We start from the raw sequence: 16,261 nt of genomic DNA on the forward strand, positions 1-16,261 counted from the left end.
GACAAATTCCAAGGAGCAGCCGTTTTTTAGAACAACTTATTTCTGGTACTAGAGCTACTAAAACATTCATGTGAAACCTCTCAGGTGGGTTACGAGGGTAAACAGTCAATTGGTGTCTCTCTCTGTGGCGAAGATATGTGACATCTATGGCATTTTGTCTAATGCACAGATTTATAAATGAAAGAGGCAAGAGAGGCTTAGCTCAACTTGTTATCATTTATCCAGTGTGTGGTTAAAAAATGAAAATCACATAACAAAATGAACAAAGTGAGGGAAGAAGAAAGAAGGCCTGCTTATGACACTTGGTCTTAATTTAACCTTTTTTTCCTTACTGCCATAAATGGGCAAAATAAGACGATGCTAAATGTGCAAAATGAAGGATGAATGAAGCATTGACTGATGCAGATCTTCCTACTGGAATACTGGACCAAAACACTGAAGTATAAGTTTGTCCTTAAGTTCACTGTATTTCAAATTGTTGCATTACAGGCAAGTTGGACTGTCTGCAGCTGTTTGTCACAGTGTCCACTTGTGCTTTTTCACAGCTCTCAACAAACAGTCGCTTACTGGAAGTACATAATGAAAATGGTTTGACCTGAATACTCTTTTTTGCCATTTGTATTTATGTCAGATGTCTTACTGGAGACAATTTTAATCATGAAAATTAAGCTGTGTTGATGTGCCTCCTCTGATGAAAAACAATAATAAAAAAAATCTCTTTATGAGATTGCTTTAAGTAGAATTTGAGTGTGTCCAGGGAGGCCCACTGAAAAACTATCGATCAGAGTCCATTTCCAGTACTTGCCTTGTGGTCTGGCTGCTGATGTTGCAGAGTGAATCCTAAATGAGCTGCTGTGTATGAGGCTATTTTAGAGTTTCATCTGTCACAACGCCTGACTGATTATTACAGGCAGGGTTTCTGTGGAAAGCACCATGTTACATGAGTAACAAGAAAAAGAAAGATGGTCAACTATCCTGCAGCCTAATGCAATTTGTAATGTTTATAAGGATGATTTAATGTGACTTTTAGCTTGAGAGGCATAACAGAATGAGGCTATAATCCCTGCAGTGACCTCTAGAGGCTGCAGAGTTAATTGCAGCACTCAGCAAGTGATGGACAGACAAAACAACACTTTGATGTGGTTTTACCCTCCGAACAGCCATGGCTGTCAGGCTCCATCATCACCTTCCATAATGGTCTGCTTGTGGGCAGATCTGTGCCACCAGTTTAAATAGGATTCATCATCTGCTTTTGTTGTTGCTGTGCTTTTGGTTCACGAGTGAAACAGATCAATCCATGAGATGCCTTTGAATCCAGCTTTTTAGATGTGATATTTCAGGTGGCAATTTGAGCTTATATACATTATATACACATCTCTGGTGCTATGTTGTTATGGGTTATTGTGAGTTGATTTTTCTTTGAGACCTGTCACACTTCCTATAAGTGATTTTGCTAGCTTACTTAGCTCTGCCTAACTCACCGTAGTGTAGCTTCAATCTCAGTGTGACTTCACTTTTCATTCGTACCCACTTCACTCTTAGGAGGATTACAGATTTAGTCTTTATTCAGAGGTGGAATTTTTGGTATTGTCTGGTCATGGGTTAAATGTCACAGGAACATCAAAAAAGTGCTAACTGAAAGCCCGGGAAGTCACCAACAGCATAGTCATTCTCTGAGGACCTTTAATATCCAGCCAGGAGCTGCGGAACAGTGTTAGATCGACGAAAGGTTCAAACTTTGTGATCCCTACACTTTGCCGCCATCAGCACCAAAATTTTAAGATGAGTTGAACTTTTTAATCAGAGACTTCTGAAATGTTAAACATATCACATTCAAATGTGGAATCAAAGATTATAAAGACTATAAATAATGCATGTCTAACTTCTGTGGGACCTTGGTGCTAACAATTTTTCTTTTGACATGAAGTAGTGACTTTTGTGCCAAGGCTGCAGCCTAACATAAATCCTTGCATTTCTCTCACTGGCATTTAAACAGCAAAGGCAGGTTAAACAAACTTCTGTCATACCAACGCCAACCTCTGTCTACATTAAAAGAACATTTTAGTTTTGGCTCAATCAGCAGGACAGCTGTTACCAAGCCACAGACCTCATTATTCAGCACTGTGCAGAGACCTCATGCTGAGGAGAATCTGTAGTTATTGGCTGCATTCATACAGACACAAAAACCCAGCTTCCTGCCTCTCTCCAGTTAGGGTTTCATGCAGAATATTCCTGTGCACACAGTGTAAAAAAAAAAGACACAGACAACACTCAAAAGTAACTGTAAGAGGTTTAAACCAAGGTTGAAGGCGGTACCTGTCATGTTCCACACAGCTTCTTTTAAACTGGATGTTATTCAGAACTATTGATTATCATCAGGTGTTTATTGTTAATCAAATTCAAGCATCAATCTTTGGACTGCCTTAATTATTTTGAATTTCACACTACTATCACTTAGGGAAACTTTTAGCTAACACACAAACTATTTCAGCTGTTTATTCATTACCTTTAGATAACCATTGTAACTAGGCTGAATATCACTTGAATATCACAACATTATAACCTGTGAGACTGCACCGACTTTCAAAAACACTGCATAGATTTTTAATTAGTGGCAGTGCTCTATTTTGTGTTTAAACCTCTAAATGCTAAATGGCTGCTAGTGTTGTAATCTATCTTCAGCCATTTGACTTTTCCACTCCCACGCTACAACGCCAACTCAGACAGGAAGAAGAGGCGCCTATCTCTTGTGTAAACATAAAGAACAAAAGCCTATGTAACAATACATCGCAACATGTTTTTAACACTTACCTGTCTCTCTCCGAGCTGAGGTAGCAGACGAGGTGACAAGCCCAGAGCAGGGGCCCTGCGTAAGTGCTGAGGGCAGTTAAGAAGATGGCAGGTGCTTCTACATAACTTTCCAGTCCAATGAAGCCGACTGAAATGTCAACAGTGGCAATGTTGTTGGAATTGCCCTGCAGGTGCACAAAGAAAGCTTATTTTAGCATCGCCATGGGCACAGGAATAACTTACCCTGAATACAAAAGACAAAATGAGTATACAAAGATCTGTGTGTGAAGCACCGTAAGCATTTCAGCGCTCTAAAGAACTGGCCTTTTGCTTTATCATCATTACATGGAGCTTCTGGTGACTTCACAGTGGCACAGTTGTTTGTGTTTCCCAGGCACTGACCAGAGCAGCACACACTTTTGTGTTTGGAACTGGTCTTTAGGTACAGTCAGGCTACTGTGTCAGTGTGCACACATTACATTTGCACCATTTACACATTTTAGTCTTTGTCCCATGCAGATCATAAAGCCAGCAGGTTAAAAATTCTTTAACCAAAAAGGCCCCTGAACTGCAACACATTACTGAACCCAGTAACACATCCTTAGCCTAACCTTTACAATAAGAGGACTGTATTCTATTTAAATAAAAAGCATATTAAGCTGCAGTTACAATGTATGGACTCATACAAAAGTAATTTCTCTAGAAGTGTGTGTGGAGTGGTGTGTGTTTCTGCACAGATCCTGCCACCTGCCAGCAGTTCTTCATTTTTTTTAGTACTTTGCTGTGTCGGGACATTTTTGGGGATTAGGGGAAGAGTTCAAGGGTTCAAAAAAAGCCACAAGCAAAGTTGTCCATGTTGTGTTTTGTGCTGCTGATTTCTGATTCTGAGTGGCACGTTCAGATTATTTAAATCAGCTGCATCCTGCTGTTCATGCATCTCGGGTGCAGCCTTCAGACAAATCAATCACCCTGAGCCATCAAATGCTGAGAGACGACGTCTGCTTACATCTTCTCCTACGAAGCTCAAACTGGTTTATTTAAAGTATTTCATTCTCCAACCGTCTTGCTTAACATTTTTTAATTTCCTTGTGCATAACAAGTGATAATTACATTTAAAATTCATGTGACTGTCAGTCGGCGGCATGCACACACAAGAAGAAGAAAAATCTCTGGAAATCGGCAGAGATCAGGAATGACTTTCTTGTTAAATCTGTCACGCCTCCTTTGTCAAATTAATAAAAAGTGGCTCCACGTTCCAGTTTTGAGCTCTAAAAACATCTTAGGGGTGATTCATTTTTTTTCTACAGAAGGTTGCTAAGTGCATCTGAATTCATAACCGTGAGGTGACTCGTCCCTATACCCACGTGGCAACATTTGCACAAACTGTTTCATTTCTGAAGAAGAAACACCTCCACGCTTCTTTACTGACCATCTGCTTTTGGGACAGCCATAAATCCAAAGAAAATCCAAAGTCTGACTCGTTCATCACTCTAATTGCTCACGACAGCTAAATGCAGACAGCCAAAACGTCTCCTGTGAGACATTTAATTCATTATGTCATGCAATTTAACTTTTTTTGTGATAATAGCAATGTCTGTATCTGATGTTACCTGGGATTTCCCACAGTACTCTTATATTTTTTGTGTCTTTGGTTTCCAAAAAACAAGAATGCTTTGAAAACAATAACTTTCTGCCAAAATTTCTAATAAAGTTTCTGAAAACTCAACAGAGAAAGTTAATATGTCACTAGACTCTAAATTAATATCGTAGAGCTCTGATCAATTTTCAACTCAGAGCTCACTGCTAACCAGTAACTGAACTCGATGATTAGATTTTAATTCAACATAATTATGACTGTTATACATGACTTTTTGTTGAAGAGTAGCACATGACATATGCTTTTCCTTTACAGATCTATTAGGATTACAGCTTTGTTGAGATTACATGCCTGGACGCCTGCACTGAAAATTGTCTGGTGGCGACCTATTCCCAAGCCCATCAAAGTGTTAATGACCCAAGGGTGACGACGGTTATTAAATTGTTAGAGATGTGGAAAGTTCAGTGCTGTCAACATTACACGTCTGCTAACAAAGTATCTGTCCTGAATGGAGGTTAAACCAAACGGAAGGTATCAGAGGAGCATTCACAGCTCAGAACACCAAAACACATCCACAGGAAACAACTGGTCCAGGTCACCTTCATGCCAATACAGGATAGAAGTCATATGATTTACACACAAACAAGTTTCCTCTACCGAGAACTGCACCTATTACAGTATCCAGCACTTTATCAGTGGTGATGGCTCCTCTATATATTGCTACAGTCTGTGTCAGAGCATTAAATTAGAAGTCTCTTACAATCAGACAAGAAAACTGTTTTGTTGCTCCCTGAAGATATGGGAGGTGGCGGTTTCTGCTCCCTTTGGGATCAGCACCAAAAGGTACTGCAATTTATGAAACAGTTTTAATTTGTAAACTGGTGATGGTGTGATAACTGTTTTGTTTATTTAACTGTAAGACTTACAACAGGGTGAATTTTACTGGATAATCAGGACCAGTTGGCAGAGGTTCAAACAAGCTCGTCTGACTCTGAAGAGACAAACAACCCAACTCAAAATAATCTTTCGATTGGAAACTTTTAAATTTAACTGGTATAGGAAGTTTCACTTTAGAGCATGCTCTTTACCAGTAATGCGCTTACACAGTTATGAACATTCACACCTGGAGGTTGTCCCATACAAAAAAAACTCCATAATTAAGGCCTGGTCACACCAGAAAGTAGCACAACAAAATGAATCTGTGGAAAATATGTGTTTCCTTGAAGCTTGTTGATTTTTGGTAGGGATTTTTCACACAGCTAGTTGGTGAACTGTTGTACTGGCAAGCTAACCGCTAACACACAAGCAAGCTGAAAACATGCTGGCACTTAGTGGTCACAGAGGTCCACCAGAGTCTATTCTTTCTGCAGGGTGACATTTACTCCTCACTGGCATTGTGTTCTCATGATTGTACATTTTACACCACTTAATTAAAAGGGGGGGTGGCTCCCTGAGCTAACAAACTTGATGATGCTTTGGAAACAGAGCTTGCCAGCTATCAGTTAGCTAGCTTATTAGCTTTGTCACCGACAGGACAACATGTTGACCCAGGTCTCATAACTATCTGCAAACCATTCCTCCTCATACAAACAATTAACCAGAGGAGGGCTAAATAAAAGTGGATGGTGTAACACAGCTAATAAGCTATGGTCCCCGGCACAAAATTAAGTGTCAGAAACAAAAATAAGTAGCAATTATTTGAATGTAGTTATTTTGCCACAGAATTTCATTTAATTTCTTTGCCATTTTAACTTAGAACGGCTTTACTTCCCCACTGGCCCATCTACTATTACTATTCTAAAGATATAAAATAGTTCATAATAGTCCTTTAAGGGTTTGGTGTCACTCAAAAATCAACAGCCTCACCAAGAAAAATATGACATACCAAAACAATGAGCTTTAAATACACACATATTCTTTTTTAATTAATGTACTGCTGTGCAACACAGTTACACTTAACAAAAGGGCTTTTAAACCTTGCAGTCACTGACATTATTATTGTTTCTTACCTGAAAGTAAAAGAAGGCTTGACCAAACCAGTAATGCATGATGGTGGTTTGGGCTGCGTCGTAGTGGAGTTTCTTCCAGATAAACTGAGCCATGAGGGTCTGAGTCAACAGACAGCAGCAGAGGACGGGCAGGTTGTGTGCACGAAACAACAGCGAAACCAACAAAACCAAGCCACTGTAAATCTCCCATAATCCCCTGCTCTTCAGCTTGGCATCTGCTGTAATGATCTGGGATCGTAACAGGTCCTTGGTGCCCGAGAACAGGATGCCCAAAACGAAGACGTAAACAAAGCGTGCCTCCACTGTTCCCCTGAAAGACAACAATGACAGAGATTAATTTCTGTCTTTGCAGTCAGCCACTCTTGCTTTTTCTCTAAAAACTCCTTGTTCAATATTCAAGTCACTGTGACAAGTGGATTCTGGTGTACCTGTCCATGCATTTAAGCAACTGAAAATCCAGATGTACATTTGATATGAGTTAAACAATTTGATTCAGATTTAATACATACTGAATGATAAAACAACATTATTTTTTAATCAAAGAAAGGTGAAAACTGTGAGTGAAAACTGTGAGCAAACAATGACCAATACAAGCAAAGTACCTAACAGAACCAAAACAACAATCTTAAAGGAATCACATCATCTCTGTGATACTGACATTTTCTTGTGGACAAAAAAAAAAAAAAAAATCAGATAAATGGTGTGTAAAGATACATGAGCAAATATTTCAGATTCAGTAACAGATATGGAAAAACAGAGTGTAAAAAAAGCAAAGCAGTCGTACACGTTTCTCTTGTCATCACATTTCACTCACTAACCTTAATTTACAGAAAAAGACTTCGACTACAAAGATAAAGACAGCCAGCGAGCTAAACTGTAAAATACTTATTATCTCATATTTCAGTCAAACCTTTGGTTTTCAGAGTTCACTACTTTAATTAATTTCAGATCCAAGTCCCTTGTTTGACAGTAAATCTTATATTTCGGTAACTCATAACCCTTCATTTGGTATGCAGTGTGTCAATGTGGCATTAATAATTAACTGTATGAGACTGGAAGTCAGAATGACTCGCCTGAAGAGAACAGGCTTCCTCACACCAATCACACTGTCCACTGAGCTTTCTGCATCACTACAATGTGAGAGAGACAAGATTATCTTATATTATTTTAGCCCAATTTAGAGTCTTATTTTTTCAGTAAGTAGCACTTACTTTTTTCTGCTGATGTCAAAATTATGTGTGCTGAATGGAGAACCAAGGGATTTAAGTAGAAAAGAATGGGAAGAGTGGCAGTGAAGCAAGCCAGACTCCAGACTACATGTGAAGGTCACAGAAAGATTTTATAAGAGCTGACTTGGATTTCTAAAAACTTTTATAGGTGTGGATTTCTTAAGACATTAAAAACTGATTATGGCCCCAGTCACAAGGCTCCTTCAACAGCAGCTTTGCATTTCCTTCTGGATTTCAGAATCAAATTGTTTTCCACTGTAGAGACCATAATGTTATACTTATAACACAGTAATACAGCATGCTTACTGAGTCACACATTCTGGGCTTTTTCCCAACATAATATTATTAAGTACAATAGGACTACATATAATGGAGACAGAACATGTTTATCAGGGGTTTATCTGTCCCTGTAGTCAAAGGAATATTGAGAGGACAGATGTATTAGTTTTATTTAGTTTTACTCATAATAATAATAATGCAAAAAAGGGTATTAATAAAACCACAATATTTGAATGCGAAGTTGCTTTCAAATGGACTGAGACGAAACACAAGAAAAACCTTTCAGTACAGCGAAATACAATTTGACAGCCCCACAAAGTACAGTCTAAAAAGACCACATTGTAGAATCAACACCTCTCTAAAACTATTTCAACAAAATGAAAAACTTTAGAAAGGCAGAATTTATTGCAGTGCTGTTATATTTGACTGCACAGCTAGAAGCAAGTATAATAATAAACCGCCATCTGGGTGCATTTTCAATTTCTTAACAGACACTAAAATTTTTACAGTGACAACATTGTTCCACAAAGGATGCATTTCTTTAGTATTTCTTTAAAGTGCATCCACGTTTCCCTCACTGGTGTCTTTCCCTTGCGTCTTAGTCGCTCCCACAGGAAGGAAACCATGTGAGGAGAAATGAGGAAAGATGATTTTACTCTGAAGTGTCACATGAAGCGACGCCCGTTTCTGAGGACGGCGGCAGCTGGATTCACTGTCGGTCGGCTTTAACAGCTGCAGAGACTTTTTGATGGAGTTTGTGTCTGCACATGTGCAGAGCCGAGTTTTCTCTCTGTGGCCCATTAGCTGTTCATCTGTACATGAATAACAATACCAATAACAATAACTCTGCTATACTGCGTACTGTGTCCTGCTCAGAGCCACACGAATCATTTCTTTTATGAGAATGCCTTTTATTATTATTATTATTATTAGTTATTAGTGAATCTAGTGAATCTGTATTAATTGATATTCTCATTGGGAATTCATTATTTAAGCAAGAGTGGGCGGCACGGTGGTGCAGTGGTTAGCACTGTCGCCACTGTCGAGTTTGTATGTTCTCCCTGTGCCTGCGTGGGTTTTCTCCGGGTACTCCGGCTTCCTCCCACAATACCAAAAACATGCACATTAGGTTAATTGGCTACTCTAAATTGCCCCTAGTGTGTGAGTGTGAGAGTGTGTGGTTGTCTGTCTTTGTGTGTCAGCCCTGCGATTGACTGGCGACCAGTCCAGGGTGTACCCCGCCTCTCGTCCATAGTCAGCTGGGATAGGCTCCAGCTCCCCCGCGACCCTGACGGATAAGCGGTATAAAAAATGGATGGATGAATAAGCAAGAGTAATTTCTTTACTGGAAATTATACATTAGGCTAAATGTTTCAAAGAAAACTGACATTAGGAAACAAATGGAATCCGTCAGTCAGGAGTTATCAGGTTCGCATGTGACTAGAAATGACTATAATTGATGTAAAAAGCGCGAAAACACAGAATCTCCTACTTTGACTGTAGCTGTATCCATCATAAAAGTTAATGGGGGATATAACAGATCAGGAAGAAAAATCTTTTCTGAAAATGTTGTCTGTGGTCCTTCTGTTGTTCAGAACAACAACAGACAGAGATTTTTAACTATATGATGAATCAGAAGACAAATACAATATAAAATTACACAGTTAAGTTTAATCTGTTTAATCTGTTATTTGTCTTTGTCTTCTTCTGGTATGAAACTCCACTGATGGTTTGATGTATCAGATCAATCAGCTGAAGAATCTATTCAGTGACTGATATCTAATGAGGGCTGAGTCAGCAGGTGAAAGACACTCAGGAAGGCTGCTCTCAGGGAATTGGGATACACCACTTGAGTCACTAAAAGGTGATGTTTCCCTTCTTTCAAGTCATCTAATTGACTGGAGTGAAAATTGTTTTGAGTGGACTTTTCTTGTTTTCTATAGAAAATAATGTAACAAGCTTTGAAAATAGGAGGTTCCAGAAGGGTGTAAAGCTTTGATTTCATGTCAAGATGGACAAGGCCTACACAGTATGTTGCTGTGACAGTGAGCCTGGGTCTGAAGTCTGAAACTAGTGGTGAAAGAAAAGAAGAAAGTTTCCAGAAGGCCCTTCTCCTGCTAAAAGGCTTACATCACAAAAATCCTTTTCCGACTATCAATAATTTATATGCTCAAAAAGTCCCAAATTGAAGCTTTAAAAGAAAAGTGCTTTCGATTATGAAAGCAATTACATTTAGTCTAATTTCCATTTCAGGCATTCAGCATATGCTCTTACCCACAGAAATTTAAATTAATTTTTTCCCCTCAAATATGCTCTTTAATTAACTTACACTCATTAATATTTGTTCTAAAGAAGTAATGAGTAAATTAGCCTTAATGAAACAAAACAAAACAAAAAAAAAGACAGCAAAACAATGGCAAGAGCTGAGGGAATGATACATTGTTTTATTCTATTGCATCAAGAATGGAGACAAAAAATTATATAACTAAGAGCTAATGAAATTTAGGAAGCCACTGAATGTCCAGTGAGTTACAGCCTGAAGAAAGTGTGGCCTTTAATTGTATCCTTTGCAAACATGTAGAGATTAACCCAGCCATTAAGAACACAATGTTTTTTTATATATGCTCACATAGCGACTACACCTCAGACGATATTCAGAATCATATCTAACACTGATTTAATTCTGGTAATATTTTCAAACTACAACAGCTCAAAGGCTATTTTTGCATTTAGAACATCTTCCTTTTTACAAGCATGGCTTCAGAAACCCGCTTCCTCTTAGTTGAAGGCTATCTCAGAGTTAAAGGACATTTCTTTTTGCAGCAGGATGCAGTCAAATCTGTAAAAGCACTACAGGATAATAACTGACCCTGAAGGAGTTGAGCAAGTATTGGACATGTATTATTAATCAGCGTGTTTTATGGAAACCTGTTCCAGTGAAGGAAAGAAGCAGAGGAATATGCTCCATACAGCACTATTCTTTATTATTCACAACTCCCCTAACAATGTGGCAGGGATTGTATTCATTATAATTTTATGCAAAGGAAAAGAGGAAAATCCTGGCCTGGATCTGATTTTATCCGAAGGAGAGCGATGGGTTTGAGCTGTCAGGCTGGCTTACTTGTTAATTAGCGTTAGTCGGAAAATTTGTCGGAAATGTCGGAAAACTTGAGAGAATTACAAATCTTTCCGGGACTACACATTTGCACTTAACAAGAAGTATTGTAGTAGTGTTTAATGTGGCTGCTATCTGACAACAATGCAAGCAGGGTGTGAAACCCAAGAGATTTACATGTGAGATATTAAAAGATGCCTTCTCTTCTTAATTTGTACATTTAGCTGTGAAAGGCTGTGGCACTAATCCATATCAGTCACAAACAATAAACATTTCCCCCCAAAACAGAGGCAAGCAAAATTCCGAATGCTGAAATGAATCTTGTTTACTTTGACATTTTCAGGCCAGAAAGCACGAGCCTCCTCCTTCTCAGAGCACTGAAGGCTATTTGCTTCTTTATGTCATTTCCCCAACTGCAGACACCCCAAAAGTGTCTACAGTTATCTTAAGTGTCTCTTGATTATAGTTCATCACACAGCACAGCTTTGTAACTATCAGATTATTCACACTTTTTTCCAGCCTTGCTCAAATTATACTGGCAATTTAGCTATGGGAGAAATTACACAATCTATGATAATCATCCAATTCTACAGACAAGCAACAGGCGGCAGCGAGAAATACAACAATGGTAAACAAAACTCCTGCAACCTCTCATCTCCCTGGCCTGTCCACCTTGTTATACACATAAACAACAAAGTGAGGATCTCCAATAGAAACATGTAAACAAGCTAAAAGCCAGTTTGAGTAGAAGTGCATAACCTTTTAGAGGTTCTCTGTTGGTCCCTTGGCATTCTGTCATTCAGACCACCAGGCAAAGATCAAGGTAACAGCAAACTCAGTCTGATTCCACAAAAATAACAAAGAAAAGAAAAAGACCAAAGCTGTTCTGATAATGATGATCAGCAGAGATAATTTCTCACAAGAAACAATGGTAAGAGTGCATTTTGTCATTGTGGATTTGAGGACTACAACCCTAAGTTGTGTTAAGAGTGCGACTATCAGATTAATAAGAGAGACTGACCAGCACCAGATACAGCACAATCTAGTGTCTCCAGTCAAGTAAGACTGCATGAAAAATACCTGAAAATGAATCCAGAACACCACGACCACCACACTCATTCTCTGTTGAGTCACTTTGATACTAACTACATTATCATAACTTTATTTAAACAAATGATTACAGCAGACCATAAGAACAAATCCACTCATTCAGCTTCTTACTATGGGGGATGGAGCCCAACATGATCACATCACTTAGGTGAACTTTGAAACTCTTCTTATTTATATAATATCATAACAGGCTTTTACAACACGTGAACTTTGATTGTTGCTTATTTAGTCATAAATATTTAATGTTATTGAGGAAAAACATCACTTTTGAAAGTTTAAAGGCTTAGAAAATCCTCCACTTTGCTTTGTGAGAAAACTTGACAGGTGAAATAAATCTGATGTTATTGTCTGCATTTTGTAATGTTAAAAGTAGCAACAGTGGACAGAAAATAGTAGCTTGTCAAGGTGTGGTCCACAGCAGCTGTCTGGATTTCATGTTACCTTGGAAACAAGGTGCTGCTGGTGTTTCAGCAAGTGAATAAAAAGAGGAAAGACTACATCCAATCCCCTCAACATGTTTGATATATGCCCTTCATCAGTCACATGCATCAGGATAACACTTAGAGTAAATCAGCCAAAACAAGTAATTCAGTGCCAAAGGCGAGCTTTAAAGCAGAGGCATGAGGATGAGGAGGGCCTGCCCACTTCATCTGAGCCTCCAGCTTACTGTGGGATAAATCTGGGCATGTTGAAGTCACAACTACTGAAATGCCACTGGGACAAAGTGGCAGACCTGAAAATGATGGTTATGGACAAACGCCTCACTACACAACAAACCACTGAATCAATACCTGCTCTGGTGCCAGCATGCATGTTTTTCACCTTTATTTCAGATTTAAAAAGTCACAGTTTTTCTGAGACAGTGGTGTGACGTAGAAAGATAAAGTAGACACACAATAACTTTTATGATCTATGCTTTGAAGTCAGTGGTGAATAATGATGTGTTAAATATTAGCACTGATATATTGTACCAACATAGATTGCTTTTGAAACAGGGTTATAAAATGGTTTACCTCTTGGGTAATAAAACTCAAAACGGAATTCTGTGTGTGAGAGTGTCTTGTACGTGTGTGTGTTTGTGTCTGTGAGAGTGTGTGCACCTATGTGTGTGTGGCAGGGGTTCACAGGTGTTTTGAGACGAGTTTGAATATATTTCCATTTTTAAGAGGGATTGGTATGCATGAATATTTTCAAATTGGGAACCTGCACAACAGCCCCTTTCTAGAGAAAAAAAAAGTGGGTCATGTTTTGTGCAGGTGCGTAGCACATACAAACACAGAAGAAAAGGAAACGTGAACATGAAGTGAAAACATAAACACTGTAAATGCTTCCTGTGGCTTCCTGTTTGCTAGATCATGTGCCATAAATGCTAAGAAGGAGGACGGAGGCTGCAACAAACTTTGGCTGTGATGTGTACAGGCACAGACAGGCTTGGCCCTCAGCCGGCTGCTTTGATGTTGCACTACTTTATCTTGATTGTATTTTTCTTTATAGATTTTATAGCTTGGATCCTAATTAGTGATCTCTCAGTATCCAGTTAAATGAAAATAACGCAAGGTACATGTTTGGCCTGGCTCACTATTTTTAGATTCATTTCTAGTGATGCCAGAAGGAAGGGGCGTGTGTGTGAGAGAGCGATAAAACAGAAAAAGACAAACTGTATCCTGAGTGACATCAATTCTAGTTAGTCTTTGAACCGTTTAAAGTGAGCAGCGTTGGCTGCTCCCAACCCCATTAGCCATTTTGAAAGATGCAACAGCGCAATTAGGCAGTTGGCACAAAGGGAAGGCGAGGAGGGAGCTGGGCAGTCGTCAGGGGGACTTTACTCTGATAAAACACACACACACAGAGTAACCCAGGAAGACCAGACTTTAAAAAGGGTCATTATGTGAAGTCATTCCTTTTCACACTCACATTAGGATGTGAAGGAAAAAAACACAGCAGTAAACGCAACATTTCTGCCTTTTCCATTTCAGAAGAAGAAAAACTGTTCTGATATTGTATCTAAATAACCATAAACCAAAAATTAAAATCAGATGCTGGTGAAAATTTGATTCCAACAGTTTAGCACCTGGAAGCCACAATTACACATTTTAGTGTAATTACACAAATATAGCTTCTCCTTGCAAATCAAAATTGAGATGAACTGTAATAAAACCCATGACTCAAGGTTTTCTTAGCTTTGTGAAGAAGTCTGCCAAGGAATCCTCAGTGTGGATTAAGTCTTAAATACATCCGTCAGGTGGAGCTCCATAATGATCGAGGTGCTGAGGTCTGAAGAAAAGACTGCAGGACTGGGTCAGTTGTCAACCTTGTCAGTCATACAGCTTGTCAAAAGGAGCTGGGGTCCCTGCATGGCTGTAGTCAGGTGCCTTTGTATGGGCAAGGGGGGAAAGGTTGAGCTTTTAATTAGGTGAGCAAGTCGGAGATACTGCCAAGGAGAACAGGAAAGGTGAGGGAAGGCCAGGTACTGGTTTCAGATGAAGGGAGGTAACTAGACAGGTGAACTGTGTGTAGCCTTGCACACTCATTATTTTCTGACGCGCGGTTAGTAGCAGATAACTTTGTGCCAAGCTACTGCCTGCAGAATGAAAAATTACCACACTTACCACACCAGTGGCAAGATTGTCTATTTCCTCTGTTTTTCGACAATACTAACTACAGCTACAACATATGGGCTGTGTTAAAGGATCAGACGTATACAGTCCAAAGGGAATACTAATGTACAAAGGCTCACATTAAACAAGATTTTTCATTATTCAGGTTGAGTTCAAGGACAAGCAGATTTTCTGAAGGCTTGTGCATCACATGAATTGTTTTATCATAATGGGCAAACTGAATGTGATTATGAACCTAACATGTTTGATTAAGGTTTGAGGGTCTCAGAGAGGAGATTCTTCCCCTCAGGAACATGCCACCGGGGTTATATGGTGCATCTGAAGATTTAAGAAGTCCAAACACTTCTCGGCATTTATCTTTCAATAACAGTAGGAGAAACACAGATATACAGAGAAATACAGATAATTTTTTTCCTTGTGAGGCTTTTGCCAACATTTAATAATAAATAAACTTCTGGATTTAGTATTATTATTCTGATATGACTTAAAGAAGACTAAGAGTGTACAGCCATGCTATCAGCTCAGTGAGTCTGCACTTAGGCAGAATGCGGCTTCCAGCTAAATGCTAATGCTGACCAGCATGCTTCACAGGTACAGTATAATATACATTTACCATGTTTATCATCTTAGTTTAGCACATTAGCATGCTTACTGCTTGCATGTGCTGAATTAGCACAAAGCAAAAAGCACAACTTAGGTTGAAGAGATTTAGTTTTGCTGATATTTGTACAAAAATAAAGTACTGAACAAATTAACATATTGTCCACATGATGGCGCTAAATAAAAAGTTGGGAGCTCTCCAAAGTTGATACAATTCATCCCAAGACATACATGTTGCAAATCCATCCACAATGAATTAAGTCAGATGATCAACAAAGTCATTAGGGTACTTCCTCTGGGGACAACAAATATCTGTACAAAACTTTATCTATCCAAAAGCACACACAATCTGTAATCATTATATCTAAAGGTGATAAATGATTGCTGTTCAGTGTTATGACTTCTGTTTTTAAAGCTCTCTTTCAGGCCTGCACATCTAGAGACTCACACAGGAGTTTCTATAAACTTCCGAACCCTCCAACTACAGACTTTTGTACTAATCGACAGTAAAGAGCATTGCTTGCTTTTGTATTTCAATTAGGCAAGTTGAAAAAAACAAAAGTAATTTTCAAGCCAAATGAAAAGCAAATTTACAAAACTATTATCCCAATATTCTGCACGGTGATGTACTGCTTCTTCACTTTCCCTGTTCAGTTTGTACTAATTAATGTAGCTTACTCCTCTGTGTTGTGAAAATGTGACTTTGTTTTCATCAGTTACAGAGGACAGGAGGCAGTTGTGCCAGAGACTTGTATTGGAAGAGAAAAGAACGGTCAATATTGCTGCAAACTTACTGAGTGCCAATTCAAATCAACAGTCATAGATTGTGAGACTCCCCTTTCAGTGTAATTAATTTTAGACAATGTCTGACTTTTTTTGGGACTGGAGCATACACTGGATAAAGGAGATTTACT

The 16,261-nt window shown here is 38.8% G+C and overlaps 1 protein-coding gene across 4 annotated transcripts in view; it reads right to left on the bottom strand.

Annotated features, from left to right (window-relative positions):
- pigg (phosphatidylinositol glycan anchor biosynthesis class G) overlaps window positions 1–16,261 on the bottom strand; it is a 56,477-nt gene that overhangs the window by 6,991 nt on the left and 33,225 nt on the right. The window contains exons 11-13 of one of the 4 annotated variants that reach the window (XR_006844834.1): window positions 6,397–6,706; window positions 4,155–4,323; window positions 2,882–2,975 (exon numbers count right to left, since the gene is read on the bottom strand). Coding sequence is in view for 3 of the 4 variants with exons in the window: in XM_046405694.1 (XP_046261650.1) it covers window positions 2,812–2,975; window positions 6,397–6,706 (474 nt within the window). In the remaining variant the exon portion in view is untranslated. Of the gene's footprint in view, window positions 1–2,811; window positions 4,324–6,396; window positions 6,707–12,397; window positions 14,502–16,261 lie in introns of those variants that run through there. The other 3 variants (XM_046405694.1, XM_046405695.1, XM_046405697.1) reach the window with 3 other exon arrangements.

The sequence above is a fragment of the Scatophagus argus genome, chromosome 12 (assembly GCF_020382885.2).
Source record: "Scatophagus argus isolate fScaArg1 chromosome 12, fScaArg1.pri, whole genome shotgun sequence".
Classification (NCBI taxonomy): Eukaryota; Metazoa; Chordata; class Actinopteri; family Scatophagidae; genus Scatophagus; species Scatophagus argus.